Source organism: Kogia breviceps, chromosome X (assembly GCF_026419965.1).
Source record: "Kogia breviceps isolate mKogBre1 chromosome X, mKogBre1 haplotype 1, whole genome shotgun sequence".
NCBI classification, from domain to species: Eukaryota; Metazoa; Chordata; class Mammalia; order Artiodactyla; family Physeteridae; genus Kogia; species Kogia breviceps.
Window position 1 is genome coordinate 132,819,676 of NC_081330.1, and position 19,083 is coordinate 132,838,758.

Sequence of the window (19,083 nt, forward strand, 5' to 3'; positions counted from 1 at the left end):
TCCCCAATAACCCTATAACTAACATCCAACACCACACAGCTACGATTTTTTACTCTTGATGAGAACTTTCAACCTCTATTCTCTTAGCAACTTTCAAATGTACGATACGGTATTATTAACTGTATAGTCACCACGGCATATGTTACAACCCCAGGACTTAATCTTTCAACTGGAAGTTTGTACCTTTTTCATCTTTTCACGGGTGAATTTTTGTTAGCAAAATCCTCCGTGCTGAGATATACAAATAAAGGGAAAGTTAGGAAAATCAGTCTCTGTTTTCCATAGGGCATACAAATTTAGATATTTCAGCAGAAGTGTTGCAAATTATAAGTTTTAATTAAACATTGGGGCTTTTTGAAGTACAAATAGAATTCTCTTACAAGGAGAAGAAGACCGCTTCTCCCATCTGTTGTGAAAAAGACAGATCTAAGGCAGCACCGGGAAGGGATGGCCACCCAGACAATCAGAGATCTCCGCTCTCTGCGCTGGGGTCTGGCCTGGCTGGTTGAAGTCTCTTGCTTTCAGCCAGCTGTCCCCTAGGTGGGGCTGAAAGCTAAATTTTTTGCAAGTCTCAACTCCTGGGGAGAAAATCCTTTCCAAAGCTGTCCGCCCTGTTTAAACCCCAAACATCCCAGAGCCCCTTAACCTGAGGCTCTGCCAAAGCCACCACGGACACTAAAATGAGGGCGGACCCACAGAGACACTTGAGACACTTTGCCGAGCAGGTGGAAAAGGCACTTAGCTGTCGCTTTGCGTGTCCTCTGGGGGGACAGAACCGGCCCATTTATTCGTAAAGCAGACGTGTGGGTTCCTTGAGTCAGTCCTTGAACCCGTTTTCCCCATCATTGTATGGGAAAACAGGGACTGGGGCTTTTGCTTCTGAACAGCAGAGGTAAGTAAGCACCGAGGACAAGACGCAGCCGCCATGACAGGGCCGTTACCTGGGGTCTGTTTTGGTCGCGGAGTGTTGATAAAGGACACAAGTCAGGGAAGACAAGGTTGCTGTCTCTGTGCCCCGGGCGTCTCGTCGATCATTCCGTGACTGTAATAACCTTCAGTGCTTCGCAGACGCCTGCGCTGGCCAAGCACGGCTGAGCTTTGTGGACCCCCTTCTCTGCCCGCAGGACGTGGACCCTTTGCGGGACCCCCGAGTACCTGGCCCCCGAAGTCATCCAGAGCAAGGGCCACGGGAGAGCCGTGGACTGGTGGGCGCTCGGCATCCTGATATTTGAGATGCTCTCGGGGTGAGTCGGGGTTCCGTGGGGAAGTCTGCAGCGAGCCCCCGCCCCACCCGCTGGGCCTGGGGCGCCCAGCCCCTAGGATGGGGCATTGGGGGTCGGGGGCAGGCTCTCGGGGTTGGGTCGCACGGCGGTTTCCCGCTGCTGGTGACGGTGATGTGAACTGACCGTTGGGCTTGATTTCCAAAGAGTAAAAAAACGCAGGCTTGAGGGACCGGCAGGGCGCGGCTGTCCAGGCCTTTTATGCTGTCTCTGAGTGTCCCCGTCTCCCAGGAAAATACTGTTCGTCTCCCGCACGGACACTCTGGAACGTTCGTGTTGGGTAAGGCACTTGAGGACGTTATGAACGGAGCGCTATGTGCCAGAGCGGAAAGGGGCTGTTCTTCCCTGAGATCTCAGACGTGCCCCGGGGAGGTTGGGAATCACGTCGCCAGGCCCTGGTCCAGGTAGCCGAGAGCCGCACTGCTGCCCAAGGGGTCGGCGTGATTACACACCGACGCGTGGCTTCTGCGCGAGACGTGCGGGCTGGGCGCCCAAGGCAGGCGCCCCCTCGTAGAACCTGTGGACCTGGGGGTTCCTCCCCGTCCTGTGAACGCCGGGCTCCTCCGTGTACGTGCAGCCTCCCGGCCACACTCCCGCCCCTTCCCTTTGTCCTGCTTCCTTTGGCCGCTGTGCCTTCTGCTGGTGAGTTTTGCAGACACTGAGTTTGTTCTGGTTTTAATAAACCCCGGAGCCTGTTCCATGCCTGTCTGACTCCCTGCAGGGCTGGTCCACAGCGTTCACTTGGAAGGAAAGATGGAAAGAGGCCTTTTCCTGCATTGACTGTGTGACCGGCCGGGGGGGGATCCATGCAACCCTGTCCGTATTCATCTATCGGCCATCGTCTATCTACGATCTCTCTGTCGTTTATATCTAGTTATCATCTGTTTATCTGTCATCTGTATCTATCTGTCGTCCTTGTGTATCTTCTCTGTTGTACCTGTTGTCAGCTCTGTCATCTACGTACATACTATACCTATCTAACCACTCTTGTCACCTGTTTATCAGATCATATTTACCTATCATCTAGTTTGTCATTTATATCCATCATCTGTCTACCTATTTGTCTGTCTTACTATCTGTACCTATTTATCTCTAACTGAATATCTGCTGTCTGTCATCTACATGTCATCTATTCTATGTATCTATCATCTGTCATCTATCCTGTCATCTACTTATTCTATCATCTCCCTGTATCGATCTCTAACTATTTATTTTTATCTACCTATCATCTATTTATATCTATCTCCAACTGTATATCTATTAGTTTTTAGCTATCTGCCTTTCTATCAGTCATAGATCAATATCTGTGTATCAGTCATAGATCAACATCAATCTGTCTTTTCAATTTTCCATTGCGCTTCCGTCAAACATGCCGGGCAAATCACGTAGACCCACATTTCTCCACATGCCCCCGAGCCCGGGAAGTGCTCATCACAGCGAACGCGGAGAGGAACGGCACGTGCGGCCAGTGCACCAAGAGGGTATAGAAGTCGTCCGTCTTTCTGCACCTGTACTTGGTCGGCTTCCACGCTCGAGCCGGCAGCATGTCCTCCTGCCTGTACGTCACTGACCACGAGAGGGCAGCCTGGCCCGAGGAGGATTGAATCCCGGCGCCCGTGTGATGTTTAGCAGAATGGAGTTCGTGTGTCCTCTGTTTTGTCTTTATTGTTAGGATGCACGATGGTAGTACAGCACATAGCAATGCGGAATATCGTTAGGAAAGACAATGTTGGAATATAATGTACTGTTAGAACATAGTATTGATAGACTATAATAGAAAACTAGTGAACTAGAGGAGAATAAAGTAGGATAGGATAGAATTAGAATATAATATTAGGGTAGGGGCTTCCCTGGTGGCGCAGTGGTTGGGAGTCCGCCTGCCGATGCAGGAGACACGGGTTCGTGCCCTGGTCCGGGAAGATCCCACGTGCTGCAGAGCACCTGGGCCTGTGAGCCATGGCCGCTGCGCCTGTGTGTCCGGAGCCTGTGCTCTGCAACGGGAGAGGCCACAACAGTGAGAGGCCCGCGTACCGCAAAAAAAAAAAAAAAATATTAGGGTATATTAGAATTATTAGAGTTATATAAACATAATGATTAGAATTATAATAATTTAATATGCTATTTAAATAGTAACTAAGGTACTGTTAGGATATAATTTATTAAAATAATACTCTAATTACTACCGGGCTGTAATATATTAAAATATTAGAATATTAGAAAAGAGAAACTATTCTGTTCCAGTAGAATGTTAGCCAAACAGTAGTTCTGGTATTCTCAGAGGATATTAGGAATTCAGTGGAAAATAATGTAATTAGAATTAATATATCACTAGGTCCTATTATTAGAATAATTGGAGATTAATATTTAAAACTCTCTCGCATTTCATAAAAGGGAACTGTTGGTTCGCAGTCCGCCTCTTTTTGTTTTCCACATTTCCAGTTAGAGTCAGGCCTGTCTGGGTGGTATTTTCAAAGTCACCCGTCCCTGCCCGCCCTGCATGCCTGGCTGAGCCCCGGGCTGTCCCGGAAGTCTGGCCAGCCTCTGCTCTCGCCTGGACCAGCCCCGAGTGTCCTCGCGTCTCCTCCAGCTGGCCCTGCCTGTGACACCGTCCCCTGGCAGCCACGGGAGGGGTCCCGAGCGGCCCTCGAGGGGAAAGACCCGGAGCTCCTCATTATACGGGGCTCTGAGTGGGTCTGTACAAGATCTGGCCCCTCTCCTGGGATCGCAGGCCTTCCTGCTGTCCCTCCGGCCCCCCCATGAGGCACTGCTGTCCCTCTCTCTGCCAGCCTCCTGAGGGCATCCGCCCGGCTGGTCCCTTCTCTCCGGTCCTCACCATTCAGCCTCACCTGTAGCCCTCCCGCAGAGCCCCCCTCCGCTGCCCCCGCCGCGCTCCGCCCTAGCACCCCTTCTGTTCTCGCGGTAGCACGCAGTGGATCGGAAGCCATCTGGTTCCGTGTGTTGATTGCCCTCGAGATCACCGGATGGTGCAGGCTGCTCTTCTCAGCCCCTGAACCCAGACGCCTTTGGTAACCGGCGGGAGGGAGTTACCACGTAGACGGTGGGGATGGCCTTTTCTTCCAAGTCCCCGTCTCCCGCGTGCTTGTTGCGTTTCCATTTTCTGTGTCGGCACCTTTAGCAAGATCAGGCTGGACTCTGTCTTGTCTGTTTGCTTATTGCTTTCATTGGTGGGTGAAGTGTCTCGTGGAAGTACGAGAAGCACATTTGTTGGGTACAACCAGCCACGTGATGAGGTATGAGAACGCGTCATAACTGGGATTTTAGTTTCATCGAGGAAGAAATGTTTCGGTTGGATTGAAAATAGGTGGCCCGTCCATGGGCCTTCCCAGGAGCACCCGACTCGGCCCTGATGTCTTCTGTCGTCTGCTCCTTTCATATCCACCCGTGTGGAGGGTTTCAGTCGCACGCCTGTTTTTCAGGAAGATGGAACTAGTCTGCATTTGGAGCTGCATCCACGTGGAACAGTAGCTGCGGTGCAGTGGTTCTCGAGACATTTCAGCCGCAGGACCCTAAAAGTTTTCAGTACCCATCTATCCCAAAAGCTACTCCCTTCCTAAAAGTTATGAAAACCCTCCTAAATGTTAGTATCGACCCCAGAGAGCTCTCGTTGATGCAGTTTATATCTGTCAACGTTTACGACATTTGAAAGTTAACCTGAGATTTTATATATATAAGTATATAAGTTTCTACGTAAAAGCATATCTTATATATAAGGTGATAAACTAATGGCTAACATAAATCCAATTTTTAATGAAAAAATAACTACTTCCTAGTATTAAAGTTATTTAGAGAAAAGAGCGACGTTGTTTCACATGTTCATTAGTCTCTTTTATGTCCAGCTTAATTGCGGGCCACTGCGTTCTTGCCTTCTCTCACACTCTGGTGTGATTTCGTTGTTTTGGTTGAGGTGTATGGCGAAAATGCAGCTATATTCAGATTTATAGTCAGAAAAAGGGTGTCACAAAGCTCCTGAAAAGGCCTCGAGGAACCCGAGGGTTCCCTGGCCACCCCACTTTGAGAACCACGGCTGCCATGCCAAAGATGGGGTGCCCCGGGACTCTCTCTCACGCTGCAGTCTGCCCCAGTGTTTCCTGGCCCAATACTTTGTTCTTGCCCCTTTTGCTGAGGATGTCAGATACTTGTTTTATAGGAATGTATGAGGCCAAGGATCTTGGAGGGAGAAGTCAAAATAGGGTGATACTATAGCAGCCCATCCCTTACTTCTCTCTCCAAAAACTCTTCTTTTCCCTGAAGCCATTTCCAAAGTACCTGCCTTCCAAGGTACTTTCCCTGTTAAAATGGGCTGATAGTTTGGGACCATCATTTTGTTTTTGGTTTTGTTTTTTGGCCATATCCTGTGGCATGCGGAACTTCCCGGACCAGGGATCAAACCCCCCGTGCCCCCTGCAGTGAAAGCACGGAGTCTTTTTTTTTTAGATAAATTTATGTATTTGTTTATTTGTGGCTGCGTTGGGTCTTTGTTGCTGTGCGCGGGCTTTCCCTAGTTGCAGCGAGCCAGGGCTACTCTTGGTTGCAGCGCGCGGGCTTCTCATTGCGGTGGCTTCTCTTGTTGCGGAGTGCAGGCTCTAGGCGCGTGGGCTTCAGTAGTTGTGGCTTGCGGGCTCTAGAGCACAGGCTCAGTAGTTGTGGTGCATGGGTTTAGCTGCTCCGCGGCATGTGGGATCTTCCCGGACCAGGGCTCGAACCCGTGTCCCCTGCATTGGCAGGCGGACTCTTAACCACTGCGCCACCAGGGAAGCCCAAAGCATGGAATCTTAAGCCCTGGGCCACTGGGGACGTCCCAGGACCATCATTTTATAACAGGGGTCTCATGAAGAACACGAGGTCACGCCAACGATGGCGCCTGTTTCTGGACAATCCATTGTTTTTACTGGAAGATTTAGGTAGGTGGAAGGGATCTATGAAAGCGATCCAGATCGATGAGGGAGAAAATGGCAAAATTGGCATGAACTTTTCAGACGGAATTCTCGAGGCTGCCTTCGTGGGGATGAACGGGTTGTCCTTCTCACTGTGGACAACGTCAAGGTGCATATAACACCCACTTGTGTATGATGAGCACCCGTTTATTACGAATCAGGAGGATTCTGTTGGGTTAAAGGCAGAGATCTGAGGGCCCTTGCTTCGGCTACTTTGCACACGCCGAGTTCTCCGACACGCCTTCTCCGTGCTTTTTCCCTCCAGGCAGGGCAGAATCCGTTCGTGCTCGCTTATTACGGTTTTTTCCGCTCATTAAACCACTGCTAACGTGCCTTTCCCACGATAGTGCCGTGTAACGCCGGCTGCCCCAGAGGGCTGCGTGCCGCGTTCTCCGTGAACGTGGCTCCGTGTGCATGACCCGTTTTCTCCCGGTCCCGTTTCTGAGTGGGTGCCTGTTGCCCCGAGTGAGATCCTACAGCTGCATATGTACTCAGACAGCGCCGCCCCCCGAGACAGGATTGTGACTCCCCAGCCACGGTTAGACGAATCTCCTGACGCACGCGAAGGGCTAGCTTGGGATTTGTGGGCCTCGAGGCGTTCACGGTTGGCGAGGGTTGGGTGTCTCCCGGCCCGGCCCCTTCGTCGATCCGTGGAAGCTGGTAACTCTGGAAGCACAGCTGGTCAGAGAAGTTGTTGCTTTGGGACCGTAACAGCCAGTGACCCCAAGAGGTACAGCTGTGGCCCTCCGGACCCTGTGCTCATGTTCACGCCCAGGTGTAAAGCAGAGGAACGAAAGTATCACACGAGGGAGAAAGGCTGTTTTATGCTACACGCAGCTGCATTTCTACATTTATTTAGAATCTTCCATTTTTCTGAGGAAACTACCTCTTTTCCTTCCACTTTCCCATTCATTTCTACTTTTGTACCTCATATTTCTGTTCTTTATTTTTAAAATATTTTTTGACCCTCCCTTCTCTGTAATATATTTGTGTATTGGTTTCCTGGGGCGGCCGTAACAAATTTCCACAAACTGGGGGGCTTAAAACAGGAATTCATCCTCCTCCAGGTCCTGGAGACCAGACGTCTGAGGTCAGGGTGTCCCAGGACCGAGCTCCCTCCGGAGGCTCCAGGGGAGGCTCCTTCCCGCCCCTTCCAGCTTCTGGGGGCTCCAGGCGTCCCTGGGCTCGTGGCCGCCTCCCTCCCGTCTCTGCCTCTGTTTTCCCGGGGCTTCTCCTCTGTGTCTGAGTCTCTCATCTCCCGTGTCTTGTAAGGACCCTGTCATTGGATGTAGGGCCGCCCTCCTCCAGGGGGACCTCATCTCAGACCCTTACCTTCATCACCTCTACAAAGACCCTGTTTCCGTGTAAGGTCCCATTTTAGGTAGTGGGGGTGAGGACATGGATGTAACTTTGGAGGCCACCATTCCACCCATGATACACTGTTTCTCTTTAAAAAAAAAAAAAAAAAAAAATGAGTTGATTTGGAATCAACACGAGAATTATTTTTGAACATTGAGATTTGCCATCATGAATCAGACCATCATTTGAAAACTCCCCTTTATATGTCCATTGCTTATTCTACTGAGTTAGAAGACCTCCTTCTAAAGAAACTAAACAGAGGTTATGCTTTCGAGTTGAGGGTCTTTGCCTTGGGTACTCTGAGGAAGCATCAGAAGTGTAGCTGTGCCCGGGGACATGTGGGTGTCTAGTATATATTTAGTGGTTGACTTCTAGAGTTCCTTGGATTTTTCTTGGTCTTCGCAGTTGTAAGTACATTTCTTCTTCAGCTTATGTCACGTCTTTCTGTTTTTCTATTTCCAGATGTTAGAAAGGATAGGTCTGTTCGTTTCTCTAACTAGACGATAGTCTTTAATTGTGGTAGCAGTGCTGCAGATGATGCGTAAGTGTCCGGCATGGCCATGTGCCTGTACTTCTTTGTTGACCGAAAGAGACTGTGGGTCATCGTTGGCCAACCCCTAGTGTAGATCTTTGTGCCTAAAATCGCAACCTGGAAACCAGCCTTGCCGTCTCTCACCTCCCAGAGTAGGATGGAGGTGAATTCATCAACTGTGGAGATTCACATATTGGCTTCTATAAAGTTATGAAGTACCTGAGCCAAAAAAAATACGATACAGTGTAACCTGTCCTCTTACATTTGGCCTGTGTACACGTATTGAGCACCTGCTGTGTGCTACACACTCCCGTATGCAGGAAGGATACAAAGAGGTCCCCTCACGGTCTAGTTGGGGAGACGTTTTTAGTGGCACCCTAGGGACCTCACGGTGGGTCAGATGGCCTCATGGTCATTGCCTTTTCTTTGCTGGCCCATCCTCTGTCCTTGGGCCGCCGTGCTTCACGCGTGGCCTCTTATTACCATCTCTTCGAAGCTGGTCTCGAGCCGTCCACGGACTCCAGGGTGCGAGGAAAGAGCTGCCGTGAAATAAATTCTTTTCTGCCCCGGGTCAGGCAGCAGGAGTCACCCTTACAAAGCAGGGATGTCTCCCACACTTGCTCAACACTGAAAATAGATGTTTTCGTTTCTTACAGGTTTCCTCCGTTTTTCGATGACAACGCATTTGGCATTTACCAAAAAATTCTTGCAGGCAAGATAGATTTCCCCAGACATTTGGACTTCAGTGTCAAGTAAGTAAACCCCTTCCCCCCTCATCGGGTGTGTTTATTTTTAAAGCATCTAAGAAACCCCAGTTATGGCGTCTGCTGAGCGGGGTACTGTCCTGTGTTATTCTCTAAGCTGGGCTGAAGCTGATTTGACCGGTCGTTTTTTCCACCAAAAGGGGAAAGGTTTCCATGGCTCTCCTGGGATGAGACTTCGCCTTTTAATGACTCTCAGCCCTATTTTATACCGGTTAAAATAAATGACGCTTAGAATTAGTGAATAAAGGCATTTGTTATCATATTTAATAAGAGAGCCGTTTTGTTATTTGACAAGAAGGGTGTCCTTCCTCCCAGCCAGTGTTGCAGTTGGCACGAGTGTTGATGGCTTCAGCAGAGTTTATCTTTTCTCTCCTGCTTAAATTATTTTCATTCTTAAAGTCCTTTTTCCTGCTCGAATTTTGAGTTACACCCTCGATGTTTCAAGAACTTTTGCATTGCTTCAGTGTTAAACTTTGGGTGTGCATTTTTGTGGCAATGGGGGGGAAAAGCTAATTTTTTGAAGAGCTAAGAATGCTTTAGGTTTTCCAACAACCTTGCTCTGTGTGTCAGCTTTTAGCCATTTGCACCATTGTGAGTCCTAATTTCTAGGTGTTTTACTGTATTTCCCGGATACATTGATAGGTGCTCCAAACCCCTGCTGACCCCCAAATGGGGTTAATTGTGTTTAGTTGAGAACTAAACTTTTCTCTATTTTTTGCTACTGTGTTTTTTGTTTTTTTGTTTGTTTGTTTGTTTGTTTGTTTTTTTGTGGTACGCGGGCCTCTCACCGCTGTGGCCTCTCCCGTTGCGGAGCACAGGCTCCGGACGCGCAGGCGCAGCGGCCATGGCTCACGGGCCCAGCCGCTCCGCGGCACGTGGGATCCTCCCGGACCGGGGCACGAACCCGCGTCCCCCGCATCGGCAGGCGGACTCTCAACCACTGCGCCACCAGGGAAGCCCTTTGCTACATGTTTTTAAAGTAACCTGTGGAAATTAAGTTCAGAGAAAACTTATTTCATGCCAGTGATCAGCTCCTGGGGCCACTGGCTGCATCTAGTTTTGTTTCTTAGTGATCAGCGTACTTACCTTCAATCGAGATTCTCGGTATGAATCAGGATGGTGTTCCTCTTGCTTCGTGTGGGCTGGAGCTTGTGTCGTGTTTGACCCACCAGCTAGGTTTTAAAAGATTTTAGCGAGGAAAGGAGGCTCCGGTGAGGCCTAAATTATCTGGGAGGGAGACTTCTGTGTCATGAGTGGTCCGACAGCAAGGTGACGGGGAACAGAGCACTCGAAAGTCTATTGCTCTGGAAAGAAGTGACGAAATGTGGTCTAGGATGTCCCTCCCACGCTCCGAATCCCATCCGTGTTGAGTGACATTGTTTCGAAGGGCTGGCAAAGCACTTTAACAGCTGAGTTATAGGGGAGGGGTGGGAGGGGTGAGGACGGGCAGGGGAGGATATTAAGAGAAGACAAAATGAAGAGAACAAAATAAAGCTGAGTTATAAACGTATCGACGATCGAGCAGCGATTTGATCAGATTAGCGCCCACCCACACCCATGGGCAGGCACTGCTAGGTGGTGGCCCCTGCAGACTCCCTGGCATTCTCCTGGGTACCCCTGGGGCTTGTAGACTCCCGCTGCGTGCTGGCGGGACCTGCCGCGGTGGGTATGACTTCGCTGCGGCCGCGGCTGCGTGTGCTCCAAGCAGGATAGATGGGAACTCCCTCCCGTGTCCTCACGGTGCGCTGCTTTCTTTTGTAAACTTGTGATGGTCTCAGGCAACACAGAGGATCATCACACCGGGTCCCCTTCCTCTTTCAAGGAAGGACTTACATTCTTCCAGGAGGTGCTTCCCCAAGAGAAGGGAAGATCCGTAAATCTTAGGTCATTTATTTGCTTATGTTAATATATGTATTTTTTTTTTTTTTTTTTTTTTTTTTTTTTTCCGGTATGCGGGCCTCTCACTGTTGTGGCCTCTCCCGTTGTGGAGCACAGGCTCCGGACGCACAGGCCTAGCAGCCATGGCTCACGGGCTTAGTTGCTCCGCAGCACGTGGGATCTTCCCGGACCAGGGCACGAACCCGTGTCTCCTGCATCAGCAGGCGGACTCTCAACCACTGCGCCACCAGGGAAGCCCAATATATGTATTTTTAATGGTTAAAATAATAAATTTTATTTCTATTTTGCCACAGTTTTCTTTACCCATTTTGTTTTATTGACGTATAGCTGATTCACAATACTGTGTTAGTTTCAGGTGTACAGCAAAGTGATTGGGTTATACGTATACACATATATGTATATACATATAAATTCTTTTTCAGATTCTTTTCCGTTATAGGTTATTACAAGATATTGAATATACTTCCCTGCACTGTATAGTAGGTCCTTGTTGTTTATCTATTTTATATATAGTCGTGTGTATCTGCTACTCCCAAACTCCTAATGTATCTCCCCCACCCCCTTTCCCAATAAGTCTGTTTTCTATGTCTGTGAGTCTGTTTCTGTTTCATAGATAAGTTCACTTGTACCTTTTATTTTTTTATTTTTTTTTCCCCTGGACATCAGCGCAGCATGTAAGATCTTAATTCCCCGACCAGGGATGGAACCCATGCCCCCTGCATTGGAAATGTGGAGTCCCTGTATCATTTTTTATTTTTTATTTTTTCATTTTTTAGATTCCACATATAAGTGATATCATATGATATTTGTCTTTCTTTCCCTTCTGACTGCCTTCACTTAGTATGATCACCTCTAGGTCCATCCATGTTGCTGCAAATGGCACAATTTCATTCTTTTTTATGCTCTTGTTCATATATTGAGTACGTTTCCAATTTTTTGTGAACAAGAAGACGTTATAGAAAGAGAACAAACCTAAGCATAATCTCTGTCTGGTCTCCTGCCAACTCCCCATCTTTTTCTCATAGTTTACTTTCAAGAGAGAAGCAGCAGAGGCTGTTCTGGAATCTTTAGGATTACGGGTTATCGTTAGGGTACAGGTTAGTGTTAGGGTACGGGTTAGGGTTAGGATATGGGTTAGGTTTGGGGTTGCGGTTAGGGCACGGGTTAGTGTTGGGTTTAGGGTTTAGGGTACGGGTTAGGGTTGGGGTTGGGGTTAGGGCACGGGTTAGTGTTGGGGTTAGGGTTAGGGTTGGGATTGGGGTTAGGGCACGTGTTAGGGTTAGGCTTAGGCTTAGGCTTAGGGCCAGGGTTAGGGCTCACGTACGCAGCTCCAGGCACTTCCCCTCACATCCCCAATGAGGGGTCTCAGAAAGGACAGGACCCTGGGACCCTTTGCTGCCCTTGATGATGGCAGATCGTAGCTGAGTAAAATTTTACTTCTTCATGTTTTTGCCTAGATCTTCATGAGTTGGCTGAGAAGCAGAATTCTAATTTCTTACCCAAATGACCGTCACCAGGTGACCCTGAGGGTAGAATTTTGACTGAAGTTTTTCAGGTCCTTTGTGGGTTCCTACAACCTCAGCATTGGACCGTGTCAGCGTGTTGGCCTGGGCAAATGTCTCCTTGGATGAAGCTTAAGATTCCTTGCAGGAATATATGTAATTGAAAAGGGAGTAAAAGCTTTGGGGCTTGGTGCGAACTTGGTAGAGCTCGTATTTATTTACAAGTGTTTCCTTGTGTCTCAGAGTGGTCAGGGAGAAGCCAGGCGGCACCCGGTGAGTCAGTAGGATTCAGAATTTCAGCCTCGGTGAATCAAGGGCTTTGCCAGTGGACTCACAGCCGTTGCGGGAAGGAGGGGCCCACCTGTCGCGTCTTGGATGCTTGCGGAGTTCCTGTGTGGCTTTGCCGTATCGGGTGGCCCTTTTCCTTTGCACCTTTTGCCTTCAGGATCGAGCTGTTTTGCAAAGTTCTAATTTTATATATTAACTAAATCTTTGCTTTTCTTGTAATCCTGGGACAGGCAGCTGTAAGGATATGCACTCATAGCGCTGAGGGTGCTATAAAATAATAGGGAAAAAGAAGAAAAAACACATGGGTTGGGGGATGTTTTGGGAGTGTGGTGTTTGGTGACCTTGTTTTTTTTTGGTTTGTTTCTTTGGTATGTCGGAATAATGAAGGGGAGACTCACGAAGTATGGGAAAAGGTACCTTAATTTCTCAGCGCTCCTGTATCCTTCTGCCTTGCCCAAGAGTAAGTTTCCTCTCTTTTCGATGGGCTCACATCAAAATCCTAGCCTTAAGGCTAAATCCTAGCCTTAGGTGAGCCAGTGTTCTTGGGTTTTCTCTTTGAGATGGTTTTGGGAAAACGTCCAGGAGGACTCCAGTTCTATTTAAGGATACACAGTGTCAGGAAACTCTGTGTTACAGTTATGCCTTGACATCAGTGGGAACCTGGGAGATTGCACAGTCCACGTGTGAGGAACCCTGGGTTATCACCTGACGCATCTGAGCCTCCTTAGCTGGTCGCACAGCGCCCAGGGCGTAGCCGGAGCCTGGGTTTGTGCTGCTTACCCCGGGGCGTCGTTGGATTCAGGAAAGCGGAGACGCTTAAAGCTGAGTCGGGGGTTTTTGATTGTCCTGGCAAACATCCTTATATGCTTGACGTCCCTGGATATTATTATACACGACATACTCAGCATATTAGACACTTAAACACACCCATTATACTTTTTACTTCCTTCGCGGTTACTCTGAGAGCCAGCCCATCTTCTGGAAGTCTTGAAAACCACCTCCAGTTTCCCATCATAATTGACCGTCCTGCTGTATTCTGATACTGCCCGCTATTTATTTATTTATTTTTAAACAAGATTGTTTGTTTGTTTGTTTATTTATTTATTTTTGGCTGTGTTGGGTCTTCGTTGCGTCACGCGGGATCTTTGTCGAGGCACGCGGGATCTTTTGTTGCGGTGCGCGGGCTCTTCGTTGCGGCGTGCAGGCTTCTCTCTAGTTGTGGCGTACGGATTTTCTCTTCTCCAGCGTGCAGGCTCCAGGGTGCGTGGACTGTGCAGTTGTAGCGCGTGGGTTGCAAAACGCACAGGCTCTCTAGTTGAGGCACGCGAGCTCAGTAGTTGTGGCACGCAGGCTTCGCTGCTCCGCGGCCTGTGGGATCTTAGTTCCCTGACCAGGGATCAAACCCGTGTCCCCTGCACCGGCAGGTGGATCCTTGACCACTGGACCGCCAGGGAAGCCCCCCGTCTGCTATTTCGAGGGAGGCTCTAAGTGAACCCGCACACAGGAAAGGGGTCCAATAAGTGTACGTGCTTACGGGAAGGCAAGGATGGCCAGACAAGAATCCCACAAACCAGCAGACCCACGGGGCAAAGCGAGACCTTCGATTTCGGCAAAAGCACGTGTCGTGTAGCGGGCGGGGAAGGCCTGACTCGTATATTTGAAATGAAGCCTCGCCATCCCCGGGGCAGGCACATTTTCTCTTGCTCCGGCTCCGGTTCAAAGCTGTTCTTCTCCACCATGATTCAATCAACCTCTTCCCGTTAGCTAGGTCCCTCTCGCAACTGTGCGTCGCAGAAATTATTTCGGAGCGGATAACGGTTAGAAAGAAGCGTTAGAGAGCATTCAGCCAGTGTGCACCACTGCGCCGGCGTCCACGTTGTACGGTGTGGATTTTATTGTCGCTGGCCTGCCGTGTTCGCGTGGCTCCCGCATCAACGCGTCTGTGTGTCTGTCTCCTTCTCCCAAACAGAGACCTCATCAAGAAGCTGCTTGTTGTCGACAGAACGAGGAGACTGGGAAACATGAAGGTGAGCGTCTCCGTCCCTACCTGTCGAGTGGTGTTCGCTACAAGTGCCTGTCACGTGACCTCACACGCTCCAACAAGGGCAGAACGTCCGTGTCCAGTCGTTGGTCGAGTTCCAAATCTGGGTTCCTGGGGCGCACGCAGAACCAGGCTGGGTCTGCACCCCATCTCCTTGTGCCTCCAAAGGAGCCAGTGGCTCAACAGTGCTCTGTAGGTTACGAATCACGACTTTATGTACTTTTATGTTTTTAAACGACACTGTTGAGGTACAGTTCACGTACCATGCAGTGTAAAGTGGACAGTCCGGTGGCGTGTGATGTGTTTGCGAGATCGTGCAACCGTCACCGCGGTTTTAAAGAACATGCCCGTCCCTTCCAAAGGAAGCCCATATCCTGTAACCTGTGGCTATCGCCTCCCTGTCCTTCTGTCCCTGCTGGTGGTGGGCCACCACTGGGCTACTTTCTGTCTCTGTCGACTGTCCTATTCTGCGCTTTCGTGAAGATGGCATCATACAAACCCTGACCTCTTGTGTGTGGCTCCTCTCACCGAGCAGCCTGTGTTCAGGGTCCATCTTCCACGCGGTCGCCTGGTCAGGGCTTCTCTCCTTTCCGCGGCCGAGTCACATTCCGCCGTGTGCGTGGACCCCACGCTGTGTATCCGTCCATCCGTCCATGGACACTTGGGCTGCTTCCACTTTTTGGCTGTTACGAACAGTGCTGCTATAAACATGCATGTGCAGGTTTGTGTGTGAGTTAATCACCACTTTAGAAGTTGGACGCCATGTGTGGTGTTTGTCACACTTTTCATCTGGAGGGAAATATGTGTAAGGAACTGACTTGTATAAACTATGATATTGTGTGTGCCTGTCTCGGTTCTGTTTTGGCACTGCTGAATTTGAGACAAACCAGGGACATCTTCTTAGCTGTCTCTCGCTCTGGATGTCTGTGGATAAACTTGGACGTGGGCCAGCGCATTGACCCTGTCCGCTGCAGCCTTGAGGGACAAAGCAGACCTGTGTGTGAGACTTGAACCCCGCAGATCTCTTGGGGTCCTCTGTTTATGTGAGTGTGTTCATTTCCTGGGGCGGCTGTAACAAAGGACCACAAACCGTGAGCTTTAAAACCACAGGCATCCATCCTCCCCCATCCTGGAGACCAGACGTCCAAGGTCAAGGTGTCCCAGGACCGCGCTCCCTCCAGAGGCTCCAGGGGAGGGTCCTTCCCGCCTCTTCCAGCTTCTGGGGGCTCCAGGCGTCCCTGGGCTCGTGGCCGCCTCCCTCCCGTCTCTGCCTCTGTCTTCCCGGGGCTTCTCCTCTGTGTCTGGGTCTCTCCTCTTCTGTGTCTTTTAAGGACACTGTCAATGATTGCATTTAGGGTCCACCCCAATGACTTCATCTTGACTTGTTTACATCTACAGAAACCTTGTTTCCAAATAAAGTTACATTCACAGGGATTAGGACCTCAACATGTCCTTTCATGGGAAGCACAATTCAGTACAGAAGTAGTTAAATTGGTTGGCTAGTTAAGGCTCCTCGTGGAGGTTGGCTCATGCGTTCAGCTCCTTAAGGAGGGGAGTAAACGCTAAGTGGTTGGCTATCACGGGTGAAAGGAACAAATCTGTGAAACAGGATGGTTGTTCATCCAGCTAACTGGCTGTTTTTCTCCTCCAGATGCTCCTTCATTTGGAGTGTTTCTCTTTTTATTTCCAAAACAGACCATTGCGTTTAACTCCTTCATCCTCTTTGGACACTGCTCTGTCCTCCACACTTGGGAAGTTTCTAGCACGCACTTTCTCTTTCACTTCTTTGTCTCTTCGTTGTAGCTATCTATCATCTATGCCTCTCTGTATGTCTATCATATTTCATCATCTTATCTACCTATATATCCATTGTCTGTCAATCATCTATCTAGATATCTATCTATCTCTCCATTATCTATCAATTTATCTATCATCTGTCTACCTGTGTATCTATCGCCTATCATCTGTCTGTCATCTCTCTGTCTGTTACCTGTTGAACACTTATCCACCTAAGTTTCATCTGTCATCTATAAATGTATCTATCTAAATAGCTCATCATCTGTCCTCTACCATCATCTGTATCTATCTCTCTGTCATCTGTCTAGATATCATAATACCTTAGTATCCATACAGTGTTTGAACTTTTAGGGAATAAACCTTCAGTCTTATTTACCTTCTCTCAACATCCCTCAAGGTAACACTCATCAGATGTCATTATTTGACTTACATATGGATGGAAAGAAACAGGAAAAGAAAAAGAGTTTTCAAAATAATAGCACTGGAAAAAAGTAGAAAACATTGACATCCCCATCTCCTTCCTTTTGGAGATACGTTTACAGAGAATTTTCACATTGCTTTTTGTGTTTTGTTTTTTTAAAATTGTTTTTGGAGTAGAGTTGATTTACAGTGTTGTGTTAGTTTCAGTTGTACGGCAAAGTGAGGACATATGCACGTGTCCACTCTTTTTTAGATTTCTATTCCCACATAGGTTGTTACGGAGTATAGAGTAGCGTTCCCTGTGCTGTACACATTGTTAATTGAGAGGCAACGTTGGGTAGTTGTTAAAATCTCTGAAGTTTGAGTTATAGACTTACTTGCTGGGCAGTACAGAACAAATGACATCATTTAATGAATCTCAGTTTATACGTTTCTAAAATGAGCATAATTTCCCCTGAGGAAATTGTCAAGATGAAAACAGGTGTCAAACTCAGACCTGACCATGTGTGTGTCAGTCTAATTTTATGTCAACAGGCTGAACCGTAGTTATACTTTGGTCTTTGTGGTCCAGAGCAGTATACACGTGAACCCCGTGACTGGATTTCTTTCTACGATGAAGGAAGGCGAATGAAAGTCAAATGCCTTCATCTGTAGTTTTCCCTAAGAGCTCACACTCTGGGGACAGTGATTCAAAACATGGCAAACTCTTGTTTTTCTCTGTAGGGAATCATGTAGAGATTCTTTTGGAATAGTTTCTTTCCTATCCTGTCAACCTTCTGTTCACTGATGATGCATATTTCTTTTGAAGAATGGAGCAGAGGATGTGAAACGGCATCGGTGGTTCCGGACCATGGACTGGGAGGCTGTCCCAGAAAGGAAACTGAAGGTACAACATTTCAATGGGCAGTTCGTACCTGGGCAGCCTGGAGCTCTCCTGAACGCTCATTTACTTAGGATGGACACATAATGAATGGATTCGATACAAGCAACCATCCCAAATCGTTAATAAGCCAAGTTCCCTATTCAGGGGAGAGCTCAGCTAAAGAGTCACCTGATGGGGGGTTAAGACCCCAGCTTTTGCAGTTGGATTTTTGGAGAACTGGCTCCATCCCTCCCTAGCTCTGAGACTATGATGAATCTCATCTATTCCCTTTCTAAGGGGGCATAACACAGGTAGGACGCACGTCTCATACTTGTGGACGGCTGTGGCACAGTGATGGAGGTAGATTAGATGGAAAGTATTCTGAGGCTCATCTTTCTTTGAACTGAATATGTTATTGACGGGTATCCTCAATAGCAGTGTTTTCAACGTCGCACTTGGGCGCCAGTGGAGAGACTTAAGAAGTGCTGCTCACGCCTGGCCCCCAGCCCAGACTCTAGGGGTGGAGCTGATATTCATTTTGTTCCAGGTTTTAACTTTTATGTATTTTATTCTATTACACTGACTTACAAAATTGCCTAGGTAATATATTCACATTGTTCAAAAACCAAATCAATATTAATATGTATACATGGCCAGGCTGTTCCCCTCCCAGCTGGCTATAGGTAACCACTTTCATGAGATTTTTCTGTGTATCCTTCAAAAGTTTCTTTAGGTTAATGTAAACCCAGGTGGATCACATATTCTTATTTTCTCCCTTTTTTAAAAAAAAGTCTTTGTTTTTATTTATTTATTTGGCTGTGTCGGGTCTTTAGTTGTGGCACACAGGCTCTCTAGTTGTGGCGCGAGGGCTCCAGAGAACTCGGGCTCAGTAGTTGTGGCACGCGGGCTCTAGAGCACACGGGCTTAGTTGCCCTGTGGCATGTGGGATCTTAGTTCCCTGACCAGGGCTCGAACCCGTGTCCCCTGCATTGGAAGGCGGAGTCTTAGCCACTGGACCACACGGGGAAGCCCTTCTCTCTTTTTCAAAAACACAAAACCTACAGTTACACCTGCACTATTCTAATTTTGCTTTTTTCATTTAACGATACAACCTCGAGATCTTCTCATATGCTTGAAGAGCTTTCTCGTTCTTTTTAAAACACATGGAACTCCTTTACATGTCTCTACCATCGTTTACTTAACCAGACCTCAACTGACAGACGCTTAGGCCGATTCCAGTCTCCTACAAGGAATAATTTCATTTCTTTTGTGTTGAAGATGAATTTCCAGAAGTGAGATCCTTGGGTCAGAGGGTAAATGCGTTTGAAGTCTTGGTACTTTTGCAACTTACTTGTCTGTAGAAATGGCATCCTTTTGTGCTCCC

The 19,083-nt window shown here is 48.3% G+C and overlaps 1 protein-coding gene across 2 annotated transcripts in view; it reads left to right on the forward strand.

Annotated features, from left to right (window-relative positions):
- The window catches only part of PRKX (protein kinase cAMP-dependent X-linked catalytic subunit), an 86,874-nt gene that overhangs the window by 58,934 nt on the left and 8,857 nt on the right, over positions 1 to 19,083 (forward strand). Inside the window, exons 4-7 of one of the 2 annotated variants that reach the window (XM_059050686.2) lie at positions 1,125 to 1,244; positions 8,783 to 8,878; positions 14,549 to 14,606; positions 17,646 to 17,723. In XM_059050686.2, the coding sequence (XP_058906669.1) occupies positions 1,125 to 1,244; positions 8,783 to 8,878; positions 14,549 to 14,606; positions 17,646 to 17,723 (352 nt within the window). The remainder of the gene's footprint in view (positions 1 to 1,124; positions 1,245 to 8,782; positions 8,879 to 14,548; positions 14,607 to 17,645; positions 17,724 to 19,083) is intronic. The other variant, XM_059050687.2, reaches the window with a different exon arrangement.